This window comes from Capra hircus, chromosome 5, assembly GCF_001704415.2.
Source record: "Capra hircus breed San Clemente chromosome 5, ASM170441v1, whole genome shotgun sequence".
NCBI classification, from domain to species: Eukaryota; Metazoa; Chordata; class Mammalia; order Artiodactyla; family Bovidae; genus Capra; species Capra hircus.
The window spans coordinates 41357458-41385327 of NC_030812.1; the positions used below are offsets into that span (position 1 = coordinate 41357458).

Consider the following 27870-nt stretch of genomic DNA (forward strand, 5'->3'; position numbering starts at 1 on the left):
TTCAAACTACAGGTGGGATGAGCAGTACTGAATTATCTTCCATATCTGCTTAAGACTTCCTTATTTAGGCTGCATTTATATCTTTTAAAACCTGTTGTTGGAAGAATCAAAAAGGTAGCCATGCATACTACCATTCATACTTTTTCCATTCACTTTTTCTCAAGCTGGAGACTTAGTTATTACTTTTAAAGTGCTAACTTTCAAGACGACAGTTCTACTAAACATTTTGCTGTGGCATAGCAAGAGTCAGCAAACTTATCTTCTTGCTTTCTGTTCATCATCACCTACCATTCAATCTCGAAGTCAGTACCACATATTGTAGGTTCGGATAGCATGTGTGTGCACGTTCAGTTGTGTCTGACCTTTTGTGATCCTATGGACTGTAGCCTACCAGGCTCCTCTGTCCATGGGATTCTCCAGGCAAGAACACCAGAGTGTGTTGTAGTTTCTGCCTTCTGGGGATCTCCTAGACCCAGGGCTCAAACCCACATCTCCTGCACTGGCAGGCGATTCTTTACTGTTTAGCTACCTGGAAAGCCCAGGTTCTGATAGGGCAGCTATCATATTCTGTGTTAGTTAGGAAATGGGTTCAGCTGCTCTAACAATGACCCTAAATTACAAAGGCTTAATCAAAATAGAGCCTTCCACCTTACAGGCTGGGCATACACAGCCCAGAGCTATATTCCATTGTATTGGAGATCCAGGATACTTGTTTTGTTGCTCCACCATCCTTTGAGTGTTGCTCTTGTCCACATGAGTCAAGATGATACACCACCATCACTTCTGCATTTCAGGCACTGGGAAGAGGGGGAAAAAAAGAGAGAGAGAGAGAAGGCCATCTCTTCTATTTAACTGCTCACATTAACCCAAACTTAACCATATGGCCACATCTAGCTGCAAGGAGCAGAGAAGGCAATGGCACCCCACTCCAGTACTCTTGCCTGGAAAATCCCATGGATGGAGCAGCCTGGCAGGCTACGGTCTGTGGGGTCGCTGAAAGTCAGACACAACTGAGCGACTTCACTTTTACTTTTCGCTTTCATGCATTGGAGAAGGAAATGGCAACCCACTCCAGTGTTCATGCCTTGAGAATCCTAGGGATGGGGGAGCCTGGTGGGCTGCCGTTTATGGGGTTGCACAGAGTTGGACATGACTGAAGTGACTTAGCATAGCATAGCATAGCATAGCATAGGAGGCTTGAAATATGCAGGGTATTCAGATAAAAATTTTATTAATAGCAAAAAGAGAAATGAAAGAATAGACTTTGGCCTATTGTTAAAAATTTTTGCCACAAAAAATAGGATATGCATTTGGATCTTCAAGAACAAAAACAAAACCAACCAACCAGTGAACAAAAAGCTTTTAGTACAATGCCCAACATGGAACAACAGACTGGTTCCAGATCAGGAAAGGAATGTGTCAATGCTGTATGTTGTCACCCTGCTTCAGTTCCGTTCAGTTCAGTCACTCAGTCGTGTCCAGCTCTTTCCGACCCATGGACCGCAGCACGCCAGGCCTCCCTGTCCATCACCAACTCCTAGAGTTTACCCAAACTCATGTCCATTGAGTCTGTGATGCCATCCAACCATCTTATCCTCCGTTGTCCCCTTCTCCTCCTGCCCTCAATCTTTCCCAGCAACAAGGTCTTTTCAAATGAGTCAGCTCTTCTCATCAGGTGGGCAAAGTATTGGAGTTTCAGCTTCAACATCAGTCCTTCCAATGAACACCCAGGACTCATCTCCTTTAGATGGACTGGTTGGATCTCCTTGCAGTCCAAGGGACTCTCTAGAGTCTTCTCCAACACCACAGTTCAAAAGCATCAGTTCTTCCATGCTCAGCTTTCTTTACAGTCCAACTCTCAAATCCATACATGACTACTGGAAAAACCATAGCCTTGACTAGATGGACTTTTGTTGGCAAAGTAATGTCTCTGCTTTTTAAGTAGTCACCCTGCTTATTTAACTTATATGCATAATACATCAGGTGAAGTGCCTTGCTGGATGAAGCACGAGCTGGAATCAAGATTGCTGGGAAAAATATCAATAACCTCAGATATGCAGATGACACCACTCTTATGGCAGAAAGCAAAGAACTAAAGAGCCTTTTGATGAAAGTGAAAGAAGAGAGTGAAAAAGCTGGCTTAAAACTCAGAATTCAGAAAACTAAGATCATGGCATCTGGTCCCATCAGTTCATGGCAAATAGATGGGGAAACAATGGAAACAGTGAGAGACTTTATTTTCTTGGGCTCCAAAATCACTTCAGACAGTGACTGCAGCCATGAAATTAAAAGACACTTGCTCCTTAGAAGAAAAGCTATGACCAAACTATACAGCATATTAAAAAACGGAGACGTTACTTTACCAACAAATGTCCATCCAGTCAAAGCTATGGTTTCTCCAGTAGTCATGTATGGATGTAAGAGTTGGACTATAAAGAAAGCTGAGCACCGAAGAATTAATTTTTTTGAACTGTGGTGTTGGAGAAGACTGTTGAGAATCCGTGGACTGCAAGGAGATCCAATCAGTCAATCCTCAAGGAAATCAATCCTGAATATTCATTGGAAGGACTGATGCTGCAGCTAAAACTCCAATACTTTGGCCCCCTGATGTGAAGCACCAGTTCATTGGAAAAGACCCTCATGCTGGGAAAGATTGAAGGCAGGATGAGATGGGGATGACAGGATGAGATAGTAGGATGGCATCACCAACTCGATGGATGAGTTTGAGCAACTCTGGGAGTTGGTGATGGACAGAGAAGACTGGTGTGCTGCAGCCCATGGGATCGCAAAGAGTCAGACACGACTGAGAGACTGAACTGAACTGAACAATGCCCAAGACTCCAGTGTGGGATGACTGCATGATATATACATTTAAATGTCTTTTTAACAATTTAGTCTATAGCTTGCCCTGTAAAGACTGTGGTACATATGCTCCTGTGTATTACATTTGAGATTATGTACTGAGGATTTTATTTCTTAAGATTTGTAAATTTCCCCTCATTAATATTTAATGAGGTTTGAAGTAGAGACTAGAAGCAAAATAGCATTGAGTGTCAAGCATTTCCACCAAAGTTCCCCTAATTGCAGAGAGAGAAAATGTGTAATACCCTCTCAAATTGGAAATATCTTGGTGGGAGGCCTCAAGTTTTATCTGAAAAATTAGGTTATACTCCATTTCATATACTCATTCTATAAATATGTTTGGTTTTTAACAAGAGTACATTACTTTTTTATAAAGTTACCACTTTATACATCATTTTTTTCTGTGTCTCTTACATTAATGCATACCTCTTGGGGTATGAAATTTTTAAGAACTTGGATAGTTGGAAAATTCACACTGTATCTTTATTTGCATTCATTAGCACCAAGTGATGAAATGAAAAGATAACTAATATGGCTATGGCTAGGAGTCATTTTCAGTTCTGTCTCCTTCCTTATCCCATTTCCCCTTCCCTGTATTCCCAGTGGATGCCTCCTTAGCCCATTGCTTTCACACAGTTGATTCCTCATTCTTAAAGTGTCTAATCAAATATCACATTCTCTGAGAAAGAACTTTCTTGACTGTGGCAGACAAACTGTAAGGTGACATTCAGTGATCCTTGCCTGGATCACTGGATCAACAGTAAAGGCATGGTGTTCATGCCGTTCTGAAATCTCTGCTTCAGTGTGTGCAGTATCTGTGACTTGCTTCTAATCAGTAGAATTTGTCAAGAGTGATGAGAAGTCACTCTCATAATTGCATTATGTTATATAAGACAGCTTCAGACTGGAGCAGGAACTTTTTCTTGGTAGCTTTGAAGCAATCAGATGTCATGTTCTAAGAGGGCCGTACAGCTAGAACCTGACAGTGGAATGTGGGAGTTGAGAGCTCCTCATGTGGCAGCAGGGAAGAAAGAACCTTAGTCCTACAACTGCAAGCAAATGAATTTTTTCACCAACTTGAATGCACTTGGAAGAGAATCCTGAAACTCTAAGATTGCTGCCCAGCTGATGGCTTGATTTGAGCCTGATGAGACTTTGACCAGAGAAATTCAGCCTGAATTTCTCATCTATAGAAAATGTGAGATAATATGTCTGGATTCTCTTAGTCCCTAAGCTAATAGAAATTTGATACATAGCAATAGAAAATCAATTTAGATGTTAGGAATCCAGTGTTGTTTGAGGGGAAAAAACCCATATTCCACATCTTACCTCCCTTCCTCCTGGTTGTGTCTGTCCATGTTTGGGGTAGTCTTGTCCAACAAGAGTGGAGTAGGGAATGCAATCCAAAATCAGGTTTATAAACTTCAACTTCTGTCAACTTCTGTTGAGTTTTCTTGTCTGAACACATCCTGTGAACCACTGATTATACTGCTATAGTGTGAGGAAGGTTAACTGCAATGACTAGAAACCAAAGTTACTAGGAATGGCACTTTAGTCTAGTTCTGTCTAGTGTATCTCTACATGTAATATAAGATTGCTATAAAATAATAGATCTAATACTTGTTATTAGGCTTTATTTTAAATGGAAAACACTATTAGCAAAAAAGCATCAATTCTTCGGCGCTCAGCCTTCTTCTGAACTGTGGTGTTGGAGAAGACTCTTGAGAGTCCCTTGGACTGCAAGGAGATCCAACCAGTCCATTCTGAAGGAGATCAGCCCTGGGATTTCTTTGGAAGGAATGATGCTAAAGCTGAAACTCCAGTACTTTGGCCACCTCATGCAAAGAGCTGACCCATTGGAAAAGACTTTGATGCTGGGAGGGATTGAGGGCAGAAGAAGGGGACGATAGAGGATGAGATGGCTGGATGGCATCACTGACTCAATGGATGCGAGTCTGAGTGAACTCTGGGAATTGGTGATGGACAAGGAGGCCTGGCGTGCTGCAATTCATGGGGTCACAAAGAGTCGGACATGACTGAGCAACTGAACTGAACTGGACTGATTAGCAAAAAGCAGGTTTCTATTTTTGTATGTGAAGTACAGTTAGCTAGTTGGCATACAATAGTATACTAGTTTCAGGTGTACAGCATACTGATTCAACATTTGAATGCATTATAAAATGATCACGATGATAAGCCTAGTTTGTTTGTCCTCAGAAAAAGTTGTTATAGTTTGTTTGTCCTCAAACAAAGTTATTATAGTATTATTGACTGTATTTTTTATGCTGTATACCCTTGTGATTTATTTATTTTATAATTGTAAGTTTGTTCCTCTTCTATCTATTTTGCCCAGTCTCACTCTCCCTTCTGTCTGACAACTGCCAGTTTATTCCCTGTATCTATGAATATCTTTTCATTTTCTTTTTTTAGATACTACATGTATGTGAGATCATATGGAATTTATCCTTTTCTGTCCAATTTATTTCACTTCGCATAATGCCCTCTAGATCCATCCATGTTGTTGCAGATGGCAAGATTTTATTCTTTTTTATGGCTAAAGAATTTTTTTTTTTTCTTTTAGGTGATTTCTAGTCACATACCATTGTGTCTAGAAAAGATACTTGATATGATTTCAGTCTTCTTAAAGTTATTGAAACTTGTTTTGTGGCCTAACTTGAGATCTATCCTGGATAATGCTCAATATACTTTTGAAAAGAATGTATTCTGATGTTTTAGGATGAAAATATTTTTTGTATATCTATTAATTCCCAGGCTGATTTAATGTGAAATTTAAGGCCAATGTTTTCCTCGTTGATTTTCTGTCAACAGATCAATGGGTGATCTGTCCATTGATGTAAGTGGGGTGCTAAAGTCCCCTACTTTTATTGTGTTACTGTGAATTTCCACTTTATGCTTGTTAACATTTGTTGTATGTAGTTAGGTGTTCCTGTGTTGAGTGCGTATGTATTTGTCATTGCTATATTTTTTAGTTGGATTGATACCTTTATTTTATAATATATTTGTCTCTTAAAGTCTGATATCAGTATTGCCACCTTCATTTTCTTTTGATTTCCATTTGTATGGGATAACTTTTTCTGTCCCCTCACTTTCAGTTTCTGTGTGCCTCTATATCTGGAGTCTTTTGTAGGCAGCATATAATAGGTCTTTTTAAAAAAGTCAAGTTAGCCATTCTGTCTCTTGATTGGAGTGTTTAGTCTGCTTATATATAAAGTAATTATTACTAGATATGGTACTTATTGACACTTTTAAACTTGTTTTCTGGTTATTTTTGTAGTTATCCTCTGTTCCCTTCCTCTTCTTTTGCTCTTTTCCCCTGTGATTTGATGGCTACCTTTAGAGTTTTGTTTAGATTTTTTTCTCTTTATTTTTGTGTATCTTTATAGGTTTTTAACTTGTGGTTACCCTATATATTACAATCTATGCATATAGTTGTCTATTTTAAGTTGATAATCTCTTAGTTTGACACATTATAACAGGTCTTCATTTTTACTATCCTCTACCCATTTCAACATTTTGTGTTTTTGACATCATATTTTATATCTTTTTGTTTTGTGAATCCCTTAACTACTGACTGTAGGTATTAATGATTTTACTTTTCAAGGTAGTACTTTTACTTCTTTTGTCTTTTAGCCTTCCTACCAGCTTTATGTTTGCCTTTACCATTAGATTTTTCCTTTCATAACTGCTTTATTTCTAGTTGTGGCTTTTTCTACTTAGAGATGTTTCTTCAATATTTCTTATAAGACCAGTTTATTGGTGACATAGTTTTTATTTTTATTTTTTTGCTTGTCTGTAAAATCTTTATCTTCTCTAATTTTGAATGACAATCTTGTCAGGTAGAATATTCTTATAATCTTTGTTGTATGTTTTTTTCTTTCAAAGTGAAAAAATATATTCACTTTGAATATATTGGGCCATTCTCTCCTGGCCCGCAAAATTTCTGCTGAAAATTCAAGTATCTTATAGGAATTTCCTTGTTTATAATGACTTGCTTTTTCTTGTTGCTTTGCAGATTCTCTGTTTATCTTTAGTTCTTGCCATTTACTTGTATCTTGGTGTGGACCTCTTTGGGTCCATCTTGTTTAGGACTCTGTGCTTCCTGGGCCTGAATGTATGTTTCTTTCCTCAAGTCAGGAAAGTTTTCACCTATTATTTCTTCAAATAGAAATTCTCTACCCCTTTCTCTTTCTTCTCCTTCTGGGACCTTAATAATGCAAATGTTAGTATTCTTGATGTTGTCACAGAGGTTCCTTAAAATATCCCTCTTTTTTAAAGTCCCCCTTTTTACCCTGTCAGCTTGGCTGACTTTCACTGCTTTGTCTTCAAGATCGCTGATCTGGTATGTGTGTGTGTGTGTGTTTTAAGAATCAAATGGGAGACATTTCTTTCCCTACATTAAAGCTTATTTTCAATATGTAATATAGTAGATTTAATAAGGAACCTCTAGCATAACCACTGGAGAAGGCAATAACACCCCACTCCAGTACTCTTGCCTGGAAAATCCCATGGACGGAGGAGCCTGGAAGGCTGCAGTCCATGGGGTCTCTGAGGGTTGGACATGACTGAGTGACTTCACTTTCACTTTTCACTTTCATGCATTGGAGAAGGAAATGGCAACCCACTCCAGTGTTCTTGCCTGGAGAATCCCTGGGATAGGGGAGCCTGGTGAGCTGCCGTCTATGGGGTCACACAGAGTTGGACACGACTGAAGCGACTTAACAGCAGCAGCATAACCACACTTAACGACATTTTTGATCCAGTGATTTTCTCGAAAATAGGCAAAGAATTTAAATATTGACTGATTTGAAAACCACTTGGTATGCCAAGGTCATGTAATATACTGTTGTTTCCCACTAGTGTATTTTTCACTTCAGTTATTATATTCATCAGCTCTGATTGCTTCTTTTTTATATTTTCTAACTCTTTGTTGAAATTCTCACTGTGATCATCTGTTTCACCTTTTCTCTCTAATTCAGTGATCATCTGTATGATCATTATCTTGAACTCTTTCTCAGATAGATTGCTTATCTCTGTTTTGTTTAGTTCTTTTTCTGAGATCCTATCTTGTTCCTTCATTTTAACATATTCCTCTGCCTCCTCATTTTTTTCTATTTTCTGTAAGTTTGTTTCTGTGTATTAAGCAGGTTGGTTATGTTGCCTGAGCTAGAAGTAGTATATGTATTGTGCTTTAAGTATTTTCATTGAAAATCTATGTGTCTGAGCATATATTTTGGTGTTCCTAACTAAGAAAAACACTTGAGTCAGCTGGACCACAGAGAGATGAGGCAATAGGATACATAGCTAATCATACAGGTTAGGATAAGATTTCTGAGCAATTTTTAAAAGTGATTCATCATTAATATATTAAAAAGTATGTTCTTCTCACCATCTCTGTTATTCACAGAAGCGTATACTTCCTGATCCCTGGTACACATTGTTGTGCTTTATTGTTCTTAGGCTTTTTTCAAAATTAATCTGTTTAGTGGAATTACTGAGGTGTGCTTCTTTCATGAATGTCTTGAAGAAATATGTTTCTTCCCATCAACCTAATTGTGATTAAAGATCCACTTAGGGGAAGATTTTTGTGGATTTGTGTTACTTATGATTAAGGCAGTGCCTGTTCTTTTAGGAAAATAAATCAGCAAGGCCACAAATGTGTAGCAAGTTCCTCTTGTGTGTCAGAATGTCTCTTCTAGAATAGAAGGTAGAGGGTTAAAGTAGTGAAAATTCTTAGTGGTGTCTACTAACTGGAATGAACTAGGAGAGAATCAAACAAGGGACAAAAAGTTCAGTCACTTATAGTTGTGGTGACAGAATGCCCTAACTTTTAAGAAATAGAATGGAGGAAATTAGTAGGATATAATTCAAATTAAGGTATCACATTGAATACTAATAAGTATTGTTCACTAATAATGATCATCTACTGACAAATGAGATTTAAAAAAAGGCAAAAGATCTGTTCAGATTTATTGGTGTCCTGTAAGAAGAACGAGGGTGTTCACAAGGTGCCAAATGGGCTAGTTACAGATAGCTGCAAGTAAGAGAGACACACAAAATAGGAATCAGGTCAGATTATTGAGTAAACTAGACAACTACCAAAATCACATGGGGATGAGATCAGAATAACTCAAGCAAAAAAAGAAGAGACCATTTATAAAGACATTTAGGTAATGGAAAATTTTGTCATGATGATGAAACAGTAGATTAAGGACTATGGTGTTTTCTAACAGGACAAGAGATTAGCAATGGCCTGCGGCAAAAAGCATGACATTTTGTGTGCTATTCCTTTTCTATTTGTAGGGAAAAATGAAAATAGCTTGACCCACATGCTGCAACTAAGGTCCAATGCTGCCAAATAAATAAAATAAAACTTTTTAAAAGACCTGTACAGAGTCTGGGATTTTATCTTATTTACAAGTAAACAAGCTAGTCTTTCCACTGCTTCATATATCATGGCAGAAGATAGAAGACTCCTGAGTTGGGGACAAAGAATTTTTATTATTCACCACACACTAAGCATCATGAGTTTCCTGGTGATTGGAACTGATTCCCCATCCCTGAACCCCTAATCCAAAAGAGGCAATGCAGGCAGACCTGTTCCATGGATGCTATGCAAACAGTGGGATATCAAGAAACAGCAACCTATTCATCACAAGAAAAAAACATATATTCTATTTCTTTAATATCTGTATCTTTAGTACCTATATGAGATGATGAAAGTTCATTGAACTATTGTGGTAAGCATTTCATAATGTATGTAAGTCAAATCACTATATTGTATACCTTAAATTTATATACAGTGTGTGTGTGTGTGTTCACTTGTGTTCAACTCTTTGCAACTCCATGTACTGTAGCCCACCAGGCTCCTCTGTCCATGGAATTTTCCAGGCAAGGCTACTGGAGTGGGTTGCCATTTCCTCCTCCAGGGGATCTTCCCGACCTAGGAATTGAACTTGCATCTTTTGCATCTCCTGCATTGACAGGTGGATTCTTTACCATTAGCACCACCTGGGAAACTCTCAGATACAATGCTGTATATCAGTTACTGTGCTTCCCAGGTGGCACTAGTGGTAAAGAACATGCCTACCAATGCAGAAGGCATAAGAAAAACAGGTTTGATCCCTGGGTCAAAGATAAACAGGAAAGATCCCCTGGAGAAGGGCATGGCAACCCTTTCCAGTATTCATGCCTGGAGAATCCCATTGGACAGAGGAGCTTGGCTGGCTGCAGTCCATAAGGTTGCAAAGAGTTGGACACAACTGAAGCAACTTGCATGTCAATTATATCTCAATGAAATAGGAAGGAAAAGAAACACTGAACTTGGGAATTCATTGTTTTTATTATTTACGCATTGTTTCCATTGTTTCCATTGTTTTGCTGAAGCAAGCCAACTCTTTGTCAGGAGCAAGACATTATCCCTAACGGTTGCTTGCTGCAAATGCAACCTTGAGAAGTGATCCATGAGAAGAGCTGCCAGAATTTTGCATTCTTGGCATATTGAGCAAGAACTTTCAGGGATTCAAGAGGGAGAGGACATATGTATACTTATGACTGATTTATGTTGTTGTATGGAGAAACCAGCACAACACTGTAAAGCAACTATGCCTCAATTAAAAATTAAAAAAAAGAATGTATAGGTATGCTAAGATCTCATGATAGGATGCTTCTTCCAAGAATATGTGGCAGAATTAGACCTTAAATATTACTGGGCTTCCCTGGTGGCTCAGATGGTAAAGAATCTGCCTGCAATGTGGGAGACCCAGGTTTGATCTCTGGGTCAGAAAGATCCCCTGGAGAAAGGAGAGGCTACCCACTCCATTATTCTTGCCTGGAGAATGCCATGGGCAGAGGAGCCTGGCAGGCTACAATCCATGTGGCCACAAAAAATCAAATGTTACTGAGCACATTGTGTGCAATTCTGCCAAATATGCTTGTCTTATCTTTCTCTATTATCTGGGACATCTTGAACTAGTCCTCTTAGCTTTTTTGATAAATCCAGTTATGATTATTATTTGGGCAGAGAACAGAAAATAAGGCCCAATTTAAGAAAACTTACTGGTCTTATTCTCAGATTCTCTTCTAGTCTTCACTAGATACTGCCACTGCAAAGAGCCATCATAATGTTTTTATGAAGGAAGTTCTTTGTTCCTGTGGCCACAGTAGTAATTACTGTAAAAACTGAAGAGAATAATAGGAACTATAAAGAATGTGGAATGAGTAATGTGACTAATGGTGGATATAAGGTGTGGCAGAAGAAAATAGTTGTTTGTTGATACCTTTTAAAGTCAGCCTTGCTTTTCATAAGGGAATAATTAAAATACAACTTAAAGTTAGAACTTTAGGAGTATTAAATATAGGCTCCTATATTCATCTTATAGATTAGAAAATTAATACATACATTTGTTAAATGATTGCTCAAGATCAAGTTTCTAGTACAGAGTAGAGTTGATGGAGAAAAAGTTAAGTTACTGTGATAGTCACATGCCCAGTATTGGAATATTCCTCCCCTGTAACTAGAGCAGTTTATAGGAGTCAGTAAATCAACATTTGTTGAATTAATTTTATGACTAAATAAGCTATATTCTCAGTTCTCAAATAATTCATTTGCTAGTGATCAATAAGAATTCAATTTGATATCTGTTATTCTAAAATCTCTTCCCACTTGGCTCAGTGGTAAAGAACTTGCCTGCCAATGCAGGAGACACAGGGAATATGGGATTGATCCCTGGGTTGGGAAGATGCCCTGGAGAAGGTAACAGCAGCCCACTCCAGTATTCTTGCCTGGAGAATCCCATGGACAGAGGAGCCTGGCAGGCTACAGCCCATGGAGTCGCAAAGAGTCAAAGATGACAGAAGCGATTTGGCACATTCTAAAATCTTGTATAAACTGCATAGACTAATTCAAGTTTGGGAGTAAGGGGAAAGCTTTATAAATGTACTGATATTTGAATTAGGTCTTAAAGAATTACAGAGAAGTTGCTATGCGGAGACATAGAAGTCCAGCGTTCTAGGTAGAGAGAAAAGCATGTAGGTTGGCACAGTGACTGAAAGTATGTAGTTAGTTGATCAAAAAATGATCAGTGGTTTGATGTAGCTGAGTAGTGTAACTAGATCTGAGAGTGGAATTGTAGGCAGAATTCAGATTAGGAAAATCTTAGAATAGATACCATGCTAAATAATTGGAACGCTTTGGTGGCAGGGAAAACACTGATATTTTAAGGCAACTTGGCATATGAGATAAGGAGGAAAAGATTAGTTCAGAAGGAATGTCACAAAAGCTAACTACTGAGAAATGTGTTTGTAGGGGAGCAGAAAATGCCACCCCATTATATGCCAATTTGACGTAAGAATTGTTTTGGGCTGAAGGCAATGAAAAGAAACAGATATTTGCCCAAAAGCAGGACCTAGCTTTTAAAAGGTTTTCTCCCTCTGCTCTGCTCCAAGGACAGCAGTTAATTACCAGAGACTGCACCAAAGTATCCTACATAATAAAGTTTACTTAATTTGCCTTTATCTTCCACTAGTTCCTACACATATTTATATGCTGACAGTTTGTTGTACAAGAAACTCAAAGCCCTTTTTCTTTTTGTTAAGATGCTATATAAATTCAAGTTGCAACCACTCTTTGATTTACTCAACACTGAATATTTCCATGTATATGCATGATACAAAAATTAATAAATTTGTTTGTTTTTATGTTGTTAATCTGTCTTGTCAAAAGGGTCCTAGTCAGGAGAATCTAGAAGGGTAGAGGAAAAAAGATTTTTTTTCTCCCTTACTGTTTGTGAATAGGATCAAATGTGTCAGGTAAGATGAAGACTAAAAAGGATCCATTGTATTTGGAAATAAGAAGGTCATTGGTGCCTTCTGTCTAAGCAGTTTAAATAGAGTGTGAGAACAGAAACTAAAAAGCTGCTATAAGCTGATGGAAAGATTCAGAACATGGATACATTTGTTCATGTCCTTTTATCTTAAAACTGAATAATTGACAGCTTGTATCATATTTTGTTTCAAACCTTCAACCTTAAAAACTGGTTATAACAAAGTATATTTATTTCTGTATGGCTCTCCATGGATTTTCCCCTTTCAGATCCCACCCTATTGGTCAATAGCCCACAAAGGATAAAAGGTTCCAAATATGCTAAGAAACAGGGCATATTCTCTAGTGAAACTGTCACTATTTTCTATAATGGCCCCACCTTGCCTATATTCATGTCACTGTAACATTTGAAAAAACCCATCTCCATTAGCAAATTACTGTTTTAGATAGAACCCACATTGTTGTTGGTTTTTTAAATATTGCTGTGTAGTATTAAAATATCTTAAATATTTATGACATGTTTTATGCATAATTGTTTTTCTTTAAGAAGCAGTTTCAAATACTAATATATCTAGTTGTTTGATTATAAACATTTAAAAAAGACTGCAAGGCTTTTTATTATTTCTTAATGTTGGAATTAGATGAGTATGTTTAATGTTCTTATTTTTACATAAAAACCTAAGAAAGAAGGTATTTCAAAATATATAAAATAATAAATATCAGATTTTAGTTTTAGTCTTGTTTTTCCCAGAATAGTGGTATATTTTGTCTATATATAACATCAAATTATAGTTTCTAAATGGAAGCTTGTTGCCATGTAAATTTCAGACCCTATATTATTAAAGTAGGTTAATTGATTTGGGTTAAGACTATCTGAGAATTCCTGACTTTGGTATAATTTTAGAGATTTGGAAAGTTTATAATCTGAATTTTCAAAAGGAAATTGAGAAGGTGAATGAATATATCTCTGAACTTTGAAGTGTAGTCAGCTTCCAACTATCTGCTTGTGCCAGAGACCATCCCCTTATAGATGGGAATTTCTCAGACTGCTGGGAAGCTGCCATTGCCTGTTTTGGGTAGAAAAGGGTTCCATCCATCTTTTTGGTTTTTAAAGTCACTCTCCCCACCCATGCAGATGGTATGAATGCATATTATCCATCTTTCAAATGCACTCCTCCTTGTCATTAGCAAGGATAATAAGCAGGTGAGTAGAGGTTAGGTAAATTCTGAGTGACACTGGCATTCTAAAATTGGCTGTAGTATCTGCAATTCAAATAGTGCTTATTCTTTATGTTGAAACTAAATTAAAAGTATTTTAATAGCCAAATAAGATGGCCTATGGTCATAGTCATTTACTTAAAATTAATGAGGCAGTGATTTCAAACAGTAGCCTCGTGCTGATTTTCATTTAGTTGTTTTTATGTTTATCTGTTATATTACATGGAGTTTATTAAATTTCATAGTGCAGCTATAAATCAGGGAGAGCAGAATTTGGGGATAAATGGGGTAGCTCTCAGGAGACACAGCCTCAGCTCAGATATGACTTTATGGTGGAATGCAGAATTAGATGAGTCCTTCTGAAAGAAGTGAAATCTAAACAGAGATTGAAAACAAGATGTTCAGGCTGGAAAAGGAGTTGGGAATTGAGAAAGAGGAATGTCCAGGAGAGAAAATCATATTTGAAAGCATAGATGCTAGAAAGAGCATAATTTGTTAGTGAAACTAGCTGAAAATAAACGGTCACCACAACTACCATCACTAACAAAAGTCCTTTGATGGGAAGATTAACCATGGCAAGAGGAGACTGCAGAGTGATTTAAGGGTATAGTAGAGGGTCTTTGGGCTTCCCAGATGGGTTTAGTGGTAAAAGAACCTGCCTGCAAATGCAGGAGACATAAGAGATGTGTGTTCAATCCCTGGGTCTAGAAGATCCCCCGGAGGAGGACATGCATCCCACTCCATTATTCTTGCCTGGAGAATCCCATCGATAGAGTAGCCTAGTGGGCTATAGTCCACACAGTTGCAAAGAGTCGGACACAACTGAAGCAACTTAGCACGCACACAAAGAGTTTTAGGCAAGGCAGTGATCAACCATATTTTACAAATATCATATAAACTTCATATTTTACAAATATATCAACTTCATATTTTATAAATATCAGTACCAATCTGTGGAACAGATTGATAGGGGGCAAAATTTGACGCAGGCTCTCTGGTGAGAAGACTTTTGCAATAACCCAAGTAAGAGATAATGGTGGCTTGATTAGGTGAGGAAGGGAAGAAAATGGATGAACTATTTCTGAGATAAGTAATAGTTCTTAGAGATAGGTTAGATAGATGGAATAGGGAGTAATTGAAGTTGACTCTTCTAACTGGCCAACAGACAGGATGGTGACTCTTCCAAGGAGCATGGGGGATTTGTTTTTCTCCTCTTGACTCTCCTGAGGAGGATTGTATTTATCATATTTATCCCCATGAATGGATGGAGTGTGACAGGAAAAGGGGAGTTTGGAAAAAGGGAATATTAACTTTGAGAAAGACAACTCATCAAGAAAATGTGGAACCAGAAAGTCGAAGCTGCTTACTACAATGGGCTGTTTTTATAGTCCATGGATATAGTTTCTTGTAAGAAACGTTTGTTTTATTTCTTATAATTTTATCTTTATAATAGTATATAAATATTATTACTCAGTGTTCTTCAGACAAATAATGTTAGATCTGAAAGGAATCTTGAAAATGATAGTTTCTGTCAACTGGTGAGGAAATTGGAGCTCCAAGAGAAGACCATATGATACCTATAGAGTGAGAGAAGTATTAGAACCCAAGTTTCCTATGGACACTTCATTACTCTTTCTACAGCACCTAGCCAGCTCCCCATTGATTATTGCATGCTATTAAAACAAATCATTGAAGTTGAAGACTTTATGGAAGAAAAACATCATTATTACAGAAGAAGGGAAAATTGCATAAATAAATAATATTCTTTACTTAACACATTTATGCTAGTACAGAATTCTGTTTAAGATAACCAGGGTTACAGAAATTCAGTCCCTTCTCAGTACTATCAAGGATTAAAACTCAGGTGATCTGGACTTCGGCTTGGCTTTATTTCTAACAAATAGATGAACTCATTCCACTTCTATAGATCTCTATTTCTGAAAATGAGATTTCTTTAAAATCCTATTTTCTGTCTGTATCATTTTATATTTTCTATTACTGGTTGTCTTTACTTTCTTCCTTAAATTGCTTCTCTTTCTCCATGGCAAATAGGAATCTCTTAAAAACCCAAGTAGAATAAATCAGTGACATGTATGTCCTGATGGTCCTGTTTATGGAGTGAATAAAACAGGCCCAGGTTTTGCTCTGTTCTGTTAGTAACATATCACCATATTTACTTTCCTTCTTTGAAAACTTGGCCTTGAAAGCAGAATGCTAATGCATAAGAGGAGGTCCTAGAATCTGAAGTATGAGAGTTGGGTGTAGGTCAAGTATAATGCTGTGATGTAAACGATGATTCAATAGTTTTGGAGAGAAAATATTTAGAACTTTTTTGTGTTTTTATTTTTAAATTCTTTTCAAAATTCTGCTTTTGTATATATCATATAACAAATCAATATGATACATGCATATATTTATAAGTGAATATACAATGTGGGATTATATATTCTGGGGTTATGCTTAAATATGTTAAGCTAACAGAAGGTTATGGTCAAATAAATTTGGGAACCATTAGTGAAGAGTTTGCAAAAAATGGTGAGTCATGGGTATCAAAATAAATGCTATGTTCTTAATTTCTCACTTTTGGATATCATCCTCTTTGGAAATAAAGAAAAAAAATCTAAAACAAAGATAACAATAAATAGCACTTTGGTAGTTGAACTTACTTAACTGAGTCTTTACTTCTTATGGAGTTGAGAAAAGATATTCACTCGCAAAAGTATTTAATTTTAAGATTAATTTTACTCTTAGTCATGATTTTTTTGGATTAAGTAACTCATATTGAAATTAACTCAGTATTATTTACCTTAAACTTTTCAGCTCAAGGTGTAAATACTAGATTACATTTGTGATTTAAAAAGACTTGGCTAGGCTTTTCAAAATCCTACTTCTTCACTTTTTTTCCATTTACTGTATCTTATTTTATTTCTTCCTGTTTTTTGCCTTACAGAATAAGACCACAGCTTGCCAAAGAAAGGATTGAGGGATGCCATATTTGTACATCTGTAACACCTGGAGAACCTCAAGTCTTCCTAGGCAAAGATAAAGCTTTCACTTTTGATTATGTGTTTGACATTGACTCCCAACAAGAGCAGATCTACACTCAATGCATAGAAAAACTAATTGAGGGCTGTTTCGAAGGATATAATGCTACAGTTTTTGCCTATGGACAAGTAAGTATCAAATTATTTTCATAGAAGCTGTAACTTTTCAGAAGTGTTAGTTCAGTTCCACTTTCATTTTTGTTGCTTGAGATTATGTTATTAAGATCAAGAATCTATTTTTCTCCATTCTTTTATTCAGACTGGAGCTGGCAAAACATACACAATGGGAACAGGATTTGATGTTAACATCATTGAGGAAGAACAGGGTATTATTTCTCGTGCTGTTAAACATCTTTTCAAGAGTATTGAAGAAAAAAAGCACACTTCCATTAAAAACGGACTTCCTCCTCCAGATTTTAAAGTGAATGCCCAGTTCTTAGAGGTAATGGTTTAACTGTGTCATTAGTTTCCTTTAAATCTTATTCTTAAGACCATAGCCCTATGACTTTATAGTCCAGCTTCCATTTTAGTGCTTGGCATATGGTATTCAATAAATGTTGTTTGAGTAAATTAACATAGGCACTAATAACAAGAGATAGTAGGTAATAAGTATTCCTTATTTACTGGCATTTAAATTATAGATATTTGACCAGCATCGATAGAGTAAAACAATTAATATTGTTGATTTCAGATTTTTTTTTTCTTTTATGAGAATTACTTTTGTAATGTAGTTAGGTTCACAAAGTGCTGGGAATTCAGTAACTAATACCAAAAGGGAAGGAGAGAATATGAGGAATAATACAATTAATGCTGCAACACTAGTCTGGCTGCAGAAGCTGGTATTACTACAAGAATATGTGTATATTTTAATGAAGTATCTAAAGATTAGGGCAGGTTTGGATTAATGTAGGGCAGTCTAGGCTGGTAGGAAGGTCATGCTAGTAAGAAGACATCTAAGATTTGAGCAGTATTGCAATTGGGTAGACAGTGCCATTATAATTCTGTACGCTTGGTCCAACGAGCATTCTAGTCTAATTGTAGTCTACATCACCTAAGCAAATCATTTTGACAAATGATGAAACATTTTATTCAGCATTATATAGCACAAAATAGAAAACAACTCAAATTAACATCAGTTATCTTACTGCTAGTTTTAATTGACATTCCAACTGAATAAAAAGAAAGAAGAATATAATTATATGTTTCTACCAAAAGAAAGGTAACTAATGATGGAAAAAGAAAAGAAACAGTGTTCTTTTATCTTCCCTTTCACCCTGTAAATGTTATTAGGCATTGTGACTTTAAGTATATTGATAGAAAAATTGGTATATACATCCTCTTATAAGGTGGTAACACAGTCTCATCAGAGTCTATTGATATATTGCACATCTTTCAAAAATACTAAGTATTAATTTTTAGATACACTAAGGAGGGTTGTAGGGCCAAAGGAAAAATACTTTTAGTTCAAACGCTAAAAACTTTTAAAACCTTCCCTAAACGTTCAAGCTTAGGATTTGTGTACATTTGATACATATTTTTTTATAATTTACTTGTATTTATAAATACTTATCTCTTGCAGAGGATTAGTGGATCATTTTATCTAGGCCTTAACTCATTAGTCATGATTAAGTCTTCTACTCTTCTTACCCTTGTAAAGAACTCTGGCATTGATTTTTATCTGTGGTCATTTTTATGTGTTATTTTGAATAAATATGTCACTTAGAAGAGCTTTTAAGATATGTTTCAAAGATAACATGCAATATGTGTTCTTACAGCCATGAGGCAATTTTGGCTAACGTTAAACTTACTTCTTTTGATAGCTATATAATGAAGAGGTTCTTGACTTATTTGATACTACTCGTGATATTGATGCAAAAACTAAAAAATCAAATATAAGGATTCATGAAGATTCAGCTGGAGGAATTTATACTGTGGGCGTCACAACACGTACAGTGAATACAGAATCCGAGGTGACATTTATGTTATAGTTAAAATCGAGCATGTTTGGAGGAATTCCCTGGTGGTGCAAGGGTTAGGACTCTGCACTCTCAATGCAGAAGGCATGGGTTCCATCCCTGCAAGCTTCAAGGCACGGCCAAAGGAAAAAATTAGAGCACATTTGGCTTTGTTTAATAGCTTTGCTGCTCACCATATGAAATTTGTATCCTAAAGAGTAGCATTGAGGTAAAATTTTATCTTCATCATTTTTTCCAGGATTTTATTATTAAAAATGTCACAGTTGTGATAAAGTCAGTGCATTTATCATAACATCTAAAGAATGTAAAGCATTGTATGTATGGTTTCCTTTAACACCTAGAAAAAGAGGGTTAGATAATTCAAAGTGAAGGATGAGACCACAGCCCTTTGTGCTTTCTGCTATATCACATGGAGGCTGTGGGGCTTCCCTGGTGGCTCAGTGATAAAGCAGCTACCTGCAATGCAAGAGAAGCGGATTCAGTCCGTGGGTCGGGAAGATCCCCTGGAGAAGGAAGTGGCAACCAGCTCCAGTATTCTTGTCTGGGAAATTCCATGGACAGAGGAGCAGCCTGGCAGGCTACAGTTCATGGTCGCGAAAGAGTCAAACATGACAGTGGCTAAACAATACCGTGTAGTCCTGTATTATGGCTCCTAAAGAGGGACTGTTAGGAAAACTTACTCTGGGGGGTTTTGTGGCAGCCCAGTGTTTTGGACTCAGTGCTTTCAGTACCTTGGCCCTGAGTTCAGTTCCTGGTGGGGAACAAAGATCTGCAAGTCACTTGGAGTGGTCAAAAAGAAAAAAAGTTACAAATAAGAAAATACAGAAGAGCCTGAGTAATTCAGGTTATTGCTTAGTTTGTTCCAAAGTGTTATACTGTAATAGTTTTGATAGAAGCTGCAGACAGCAGCAAATGGCAAACAATGGAATCTCAGTGTTTTCTCCTATTTACAAAAAACAAACACTTATACTTTCTGGTCAAAAAGTGCCGGTAAATAAAATAATAAGATAGTCTACCTCTTGTACATCTTTTAATATGATGAATTTTAACCAGTAGCTCAGACTTATGATTATGTAGATTTAGTTTAAGTATTGTTCAAGTAAAACCCCTCTTTCTTTCCCTTTTCCAGATGATGCAGTGTTTGAAGCTGGGTGCTTTATCTCGGACAACTGCTAGTACCCAAATGAATGTTCAGAGCTCTCGTTCACATGCCATTTTTACCATTCACTTGTGTCAAACCAGAATGTGTCCCCAAATAGATGCTGTGAGTTAGTTCTAATGTCTTAAACTTTCAGATTTCATTTCTATAAAATCACATGATATCAAAGAGAATATTTGTGTCAAATTTAGTTTGTTTAATCATTCCTTTTCCTAACGAGATGTCCCTGGATTTATTTAAGCAAAAGCTGGCCAGCCGTCTAAAATTTTGAAATTAAAAATTAACTCTGTGTCTGCAGTAGCCAGAAAGTACGGTGATGGATTAGTTACTTGAGACCCTTTTTGTTTTTGAGGGCTGTATGCTACAAATTTCTCTTTGATATAAGCAAAGCCTCAGTTAATAGCTCTCTTTGATCTAACTTTGTCTAAGCTTCTAGTTGCAACAGGCATTTTTGTGCTTATATTTATTTGACTACAGGCCTATACTTGGCTATATGAATAATGAAGGCAAGATGGGGTTGAAGGATATTTAGTGTCACATTAATAAGGTATTTTCAATTATTTCCCTCAATTACAGGAAAGTGCAACTGATAATAAAGTGATTTCTGAATCATCACAGATGAATGAATTTGAAACTCTGACTGCAAAGTTCCATTTTGTTGATCTGGCAGGTTCAGAAAGACTGAAGCGTACTGGAGCTACAGGCGAGAGAGCAAAAGAAGGCATTTCCATCAACTGTGGACTTGTAAGACTAAGACTTTGTGCTGGGAATATATCAGGGTTATTTTATTATCCTTTTCCATTTTATAATATATAATACCCAAGTGGAAATCCTTCATACACTGAGCTGAAAAATGAAAGTTAGTGTAAACTTATGAGTAATGCATTGAATTTTGATGTCAGGCTGTCAACTTTTTTCTCCTTTTCACATTGCAAGTTTTCTTCAAGTATAAAAAATTAATTGGATTAAGTTTTATGATGTGTGCATAAGGTATATATATATAATAGAAATGATTTTAAAATTCTCAAATTTAAAAATATACTCAATATTAAATATTATGTGGGATGACCTTTAAAGTAGTTTTATGCTAACATTTTTATGACAAACTTTAGTTTGGAAATTATAATAACATGTTATTTAATAATGATTATTTCAGAATGATAATTTTCTCATTTTAGGAATTAACTTTAATACCCTGCCATCTAGTGGTGTTTTTGATTGATTGGAACACATCTTGTGTTGGAGTTAGCCTAAAGTTTCTATTATCTGAAAGAAAATGTTTTGAACCAAATTTTTATGTAATCTTTTTTTCTTATTGATTTCATTATAAAAGTGGTTCTTTGTCCCTGCTCAAAAGTAATGGCATTGTAAATTTCTGTGATGCTGACAGCATCAGGACAGGTATTTTCTGCTTTGCCTCTCTCCCTTTCTTCCTAGAGCAGGGGGTCCAAGCATATGGTCCTTTTTTTGGTCATTGCCCAATGTTTGCTGTTACATGATTATAACTCTTCTGTGGGGGAATTATCAGCTGAGACTGATTAGAGAGAGCCAGTCTTTCCAACCATGCATCCTGATGCTTCCACCATATGGTTGAATACTGTGGTCAGAGGATTGAGTGAGCAGGATCCTGGACTTTGTGTACTGTTTGGAATTTCTTGAGATATAAAATCATGATATGGTATTTACATTTGTGCTGTTTGGAAAAGACAAAAGCCATTGCTCAGTTTTCTTGTTCAGGCTATTGAAACATGTTCAGATGCGTGGTAGAGGTACAGTGTGGCCAGTGGCTTAAATTGCAGACTCTAGAAAAGGGGACTAAGACACAGTGTGATGCTGATGCACTCTCTGCAGCATCCATTAGCTCTAACAAAAATACGGTTACGGGCGAGTATGGCAAGCATTTAGGAAAATGCTTATGCTGTGGGTGCTAGTTCAGTGACTAGGAAAAGTAGAAGCAGGTGGAAAGAGGGACTAAAGAGTTCTACAATTTGACTTAATTTCTTAAATATTGGATGCTTAGTACATAGATTCATTGAATTTCTAAGTGCTGCTGTACTTAATAATACTTTATTCAGAGATACCATACTGATATGTTTATTGTGGTTAAAAGAAATTTTGTTTTCATATAAGGAAGCTATAGTAAAAGAAATTCCATGAAATTGTGAAACTAGCAGTTTATTTCATCATAGAGCTGAGGAGAAGAATTTGCAACATGAATTGGCAGTTTTGTGAGAGACACTTCATGATGCTCTGATAATTCTACGTATGGTTTAGAAGTCATCAATCTTATAACATTCCTATTTCTAAAGAAAATCTCTTCATAGATGTTTTAGTATTTGTGAGTTATAGATATCTATATAGCACTAAATTTTGATTGGTGTCAGTTTTTAGTAGTTATATGGAAAGCTTCAAGTTTACTTCATATTTCAAAATACAAATGTAAAGTAAAACCAAACAGAACTGGTCTCAATTCTGCCATGTCTTCATATTATTTTCTATAAGATTTCATTATTTTAAAATGTTATAATTAGTACATTTTTATCATGTTCCTCTCTCTCTTTCTACCTTTTAGTTGGCACTTGGCAATGTAATAAGTGCATTGGGAGACAAGAGCAAGAGGGCCACTCATGTTCCCTATAGAGATTCTAAGCTGACAAGACTACTACAGGATTCTCTTGGGGGCAATAGGTATGTAGAAGTGTTTATCCTCCATATTCTTGGATTTAAATTATTCATTATTTTTAAAATGTTTGAAAAGTGATTTATAAGAATTATTATAAAATAAATTAATGAGCAACTAGTAGTTATTAAGTGCCTTGAGTGCATGAATGCTTTTGCATGTCATTTCACATATTTCTTGTAACATCTCTTGAGGTAGGTATTGTTATTCCTATTTTATAGATAAGAAAATTCAGAGAGATTAAGTATTTTATTCAGTCACTTGGCATATGAAATCTTTGGCATACATTCTCTCTACTATACAGAGTTTCAGTTTTGAGTGCTTGGCACATACTTGATGCCTAGTAAAATTTTGTTGAAAAATGCTATCTTCTATGAAATTCAAAAAAATAAGTTAAATATTATTAATTTTTTTACAAGTCTAAAAATTAAACATTTTTTTACATTTATTTGGGCTGAGATTGGATGGATTTGGAAATAATATTTTGTTTTATAGAATTTAACAGTATCATTTTTATATTGCTTCTTTTGTAATATTGGCATTGTCTTGACTCATCTCTCTTCTAGCATATCCTTTGTATTGCTTCCATTTGTCCCTATTTCTTCTGTTCTATATTTTCATTTGACTTTCAATGTCAATCTGAATCTTATTGTAACTGGACAAAAATTTTTGTTTTTTAAGCCAAATATAACTTATTAAAGTTTGCTAAATTGTAACCTTTTACTGTGTTTATTTCTTTACTTTATAGTATAGCTTTGTTTTGTAACAAAGAAAAGATAGTAAACATCTTCACCTTACCAGTATCAATACTTTTGAATACTTCAGTACTTCTGAGACTTTGCTTGCCCTGTAATAATCTAAGATATTTGCACTGTGGATTTTGTATTCCTCTTGAGGTTTATCTAAGCTACAGCTAAAGAATCTCAGATGTTCCTCACCCATTTCCTAGGTAAAGTAAGGTGAAGTCGCTCAGTCGTGTTGGACTCTTTGCGACCCCACGGACTGTAGCTTCCCAGGCTCCTCCTCACCCATTTCCTAGGTAAAGTAAGGTGAAGTCGCTCAGTCGTGTTGGACTCTTTGCGACCCCACGGACTGTAGCTTCCCAGGCTCCTCCATCCATGGGATTACCCAGGCTAGAATACTGGAGAGGGTTGCCATTTTCTTCTTCAGAGGATCTTCCTGACCCAGGGATCGAACCCAGGTCTCCTGCATTGTAGGCAGACGCTTTATCATCTGAGCCCACTGTGTGGGTGGTAACACCTTTCTTCTAATTCCATTCTCCTCTGTTCCTTAAGGGCTTCGCTTCCCTGGTGGCTCAGAGGTTATAGCGTCTGCCTGCAATGCGGGAGACCTGGGTTCGATCCCTGGGTCGGGAAGTTCCCCTGGAGAAGGAAATGGCAACCCAATCCAGTAATCTTGCCTGGAGAATCCCAAGGACGGAGGAGCCTGGGGCCCCCCAGTTCACCGGGTCGCAAAGAGTCGGACACGACTGAGAGACTTCACTTTCACTTTCTTCCTGTTCATGGAATTCTCCAGGCAAGAATACTGGAGTGGGTAGCCATTCCCTTCTCTAGGGGATCTTCCTGACCCAGGGATCGAATCCAGGTCTCCTGGATTGCAGGCAGATTCTTTACCTACATCTGACCAGCAGGGAAGCCCAGTCCCATTTTCAATCACCCTCTTAAAATCGTGAGATTAGTCTCCTCTTTCAAAAGCATTGTAGTTTGTATAAATGTTAGAGAACAAAACATCATCATTTTGTGATGTTTGTACAAATTACTCTTAAAGAAAAATTAGATCAAAGATAATTTGTGGAAACAAGTTGCATATATTTATATGAACAATTTGGTGACTTTTTAAAAAAACCAACCTGGCTTTTATATGTTTATAATGTTTAATACATAAAAAGTTTATAGCAAAAACTCTGAAAAATATAAAATATGAATAAAAACTAGTCATATTTCTACTACCTGTAGGTAACTATTGTTAATATTGTGATATATTTCCTCCCTGATGAATAATATAATATGATATTATAACATATAAGATAAATAACTTTATTTATTTATGCCATATGGCATGGCTTATGGGATCTCAGTTCCCTGACAAAGGATTGAACTTGGGCCACATCAGTGAAAGCACTGAATCCTAACCATTAGACCACCAGGGAACTTCCTAATACTGAGTCACCAAAAGGTTTGTTAATTTTTCCATAAGATGGCTCTAGTAGTGCTTGGTTGTCTTTACTTCATTTGAAATAATTTTATTAGACTGTATCATGATATCTGTCATATTAACATGCATTAAAAAACTTATCAAAGTTAGTGAATTTTTGTGTAGTCATTTTAATATTGAATATGGAAGGAAAAAAGCAACATTATTGGCATATTATGCTTTATTATTTCAAGAAAGGTAAAAATGCACCTGAAATGCAAAAAACAATTTGTGCAGTATATGGAAAATGTACTGAGATTGATTGAATGCATCAAAAGTGATTTGATAAGATTTGTGCTGGAGATTTCTCTCAGGATGATGCTCTATGGTCAGGTAGACTAGTTGAAGTTGATAGTGGTCAAATCAAGATATTAATTGAGAAAGATCCATGTTATACCATGCAGCAGATGGCTTACACACTCAAAATATCAACATTGAGGACTGAAAATCATTTGTACCGTCTCGGTTATGTTAATTGCTTTGATGTTTGGGTTACACATAAGTTACGTGAAAAAACCTTCTTAACCACATTTCTGCATACAATTCTCTACTTAAACATAATCCAAACATTGTTTTTAAAACAAACTGTAATGGGCAGTGAAAAGTAGATACTGTAAAATGATGTGAAATGGAAGAGACCATGAGGCAAGTGAAATGAACCATCACCAACCACACGAAAGGCAGTCTTCATTCAAAGGTGATGTTGTATATATAGTAGGATTAGAAGTGAGTCCTTTTTATGAGCTCCTCTGGAAGACCAAGTAACTAATACCAACAAGTACTGCTCCCAACTGAAAGCAGCACTCAAAGAAAAGCATCTGGAATTAGACAACAGAAAATGCATAATCTTCCACCAGGATAACGCAAGACCATATGTTTCTGTGATGACCATTCAAAAACTATTATTGCTTGTCTAGGAAGTTCTATTCACCATATATTGAATCTTCAGATTTTCATTTATCTCAATCTTTACAAAATGCTTTCAGTGCAGAAAATTTCAGTTTCTAGAAGGATTATACAAAGCACCTGGAACAGTTCTTGGCTCAAGAAGATTACAAGTTTTGGGAAGGAGGAATTATGAAGTTGCATGAAAAGTAGCAGAAGGTAGTGGAACAAAATGGTGAATATGTCGTTCAATAAAGTTTTTGGTGAAAATGAAAAATGTGTCTTTTAATTTTTACTTAAAAACCAAAGGAACTTTCTGGCCAACCCAATATATTTAAGTTATATGACTTCCTTTAAGACAGTTATGATTTTATATAAAAATAAACCACTTTCATTTAAAAAACATTTTTCATAAAACTGTTCTTGAAATTTGTACATTTTGGGTTTTACTTGATATGTGACCTTTTTCCTATGTGATAGACGTTAGCTCCTCTCATTCCTAATTTCACTATTCTTAAGCACTTGAACCCAGTACTTTTTGTAAAGGAGAGTTCTCTACTTTTCCCACTTCCCAGTCATGGTGGATTGATATTGTACGTGACTGTATTTAGCTTATCCCATTATGTGAGTTTGAAAACACTTGAACTGCTGTATATGATATTCAATAAAATGAGTTAATTGATTACATCAAGTTCAAATGTTGTAAAAGTTTCTAAAATGCTTACTCTCAATTTCTATACTTGTCATGAATTTCCCAGACTGGCACTGGACTGGAGACTACACTTTGAGTAGTGCTACTGCTAAGTCACTTCAGTCATGTCCGACTCTGTGCAACCCCATAGACGGCAGCCCACCAGGCTCCCCAGTCCCTGGGATTCTCCAGGCCAGAACACTGGAGTGGGTTGTCATTTCCTTCTCCAATGCATGAAAGTGAAAAGTGAAAGTGAAGTCGCTCAGTCGTATCCGACTCTTCGCAACACCATGGACTGCAGCCTACCAGGCTCCTCCATCATGGGATTTTCCAGGCAAGAGTACTGGAGTGGGGTGTCATTGCCTTCTCCGACTTTGAGTAGTACTGACATCTAATTAGTGTGCATAATCATCACTCTTATTGGATTACCTTATCTTCTTCATCAACAGAGGTGCATGAATTATTTTAACTTCTCACTTCAAATAAATAAATATACACATGATATATGAATAATTATTAGGGACCTAATATGCTAGATCATGGAAAAAGCAAGAGTTCCAGAAAAACATCTATTTCTGCTTTATTGACTATGCCAAAGCCTTTGACTGTGTGGATGACAATGAACTGTGGAAAATTCTGAAAGAGATGGGAATACCAGACCACCTAACCTGCCTCTTGAGAAACCTATATGTGGGTCAGGAGGCAACAGTTAGAACTGGACGTGGAACAACAGACTGGTTCCAAATAGGAAAAGGAGTACGTAAAGGCTGTACATTGTCACCCTGATTATTTAACTTATATGCAGAGTCCATCATGAGAAACGCTGGGCTGGAAGAAGCACAAGCTGGAATCAAGATTGCCAGGAGAAATATCAATAACCTCAGATATGCAGAGGACACCACCCTTAAGGCAGAAAGTGAAGAGGAACTAAAAAGCCTCTTGATGAAAGTGAAAGAGGAGAGTGAAAAAATTGGCTTAAAGCTTAACATTCAGAAAACGAAGATCATGGCATCTGGTCCCATTAATTCATGGGAAATAGATGGGGAAACAGTGGGAACACTGTCAGACTTTATTTTGGGGGGCTCCAAAATCACTGCAGATGGTGATTGCAGCCATGAAATTAAAAGACGCTTATTCCTTGGAAGGAAACTTATGACCAACCTAGATAGCATATTGAAAAGTAGAGACATTACTTTGCCAACAAAGGTCCATCTAGTCAAGGCTATGGTTTTTCCAGTGGTCATGTATGGATGTGAGTGTTGGACTGTGAAGAAAGCTGATCATGGAAGAATTGATGATT

At 36.5% G+C, this 27870-nt stretch overlaps 1 protein-coding gene across 19 annotated transcripts in view; it reads left to right on the top strand.

Annotated features, from left to right (window-relative positions):
- The window catches only part of KIF21A (kinesin family member 21A), a 184417-nt gene that overhangs the window by 86512 nt on the left and 70035 nt on the right, over positions 1-27870 (top strand). For all 19 annotated transcript variants that reach the window (XM_018047930.1, XM_018047922.1, XM_018047941.1 and 16 more), the window contains exons 2-7: positions 16872-17094; positions 17225-17407; positions 18786-18935; positions 20071-20205; positions 20677-20844; positions 22673-22788. In XM_018047930.1, coding sequence (XP_017903419.1) covers positions 16872-17094; positions 17225-17407; positions 18786-18935; positions 20071-20205; positions 20677-20844; positions 22673-22788 — 975 coding nt within the window. The remainder of the gene's footprint in view (positions 1-16871; positions 17095-17224; positions 17408-18785; positions 18936-20070; positions 20206-20676; positions 20845-22672; positions 22789-27870) is intronic.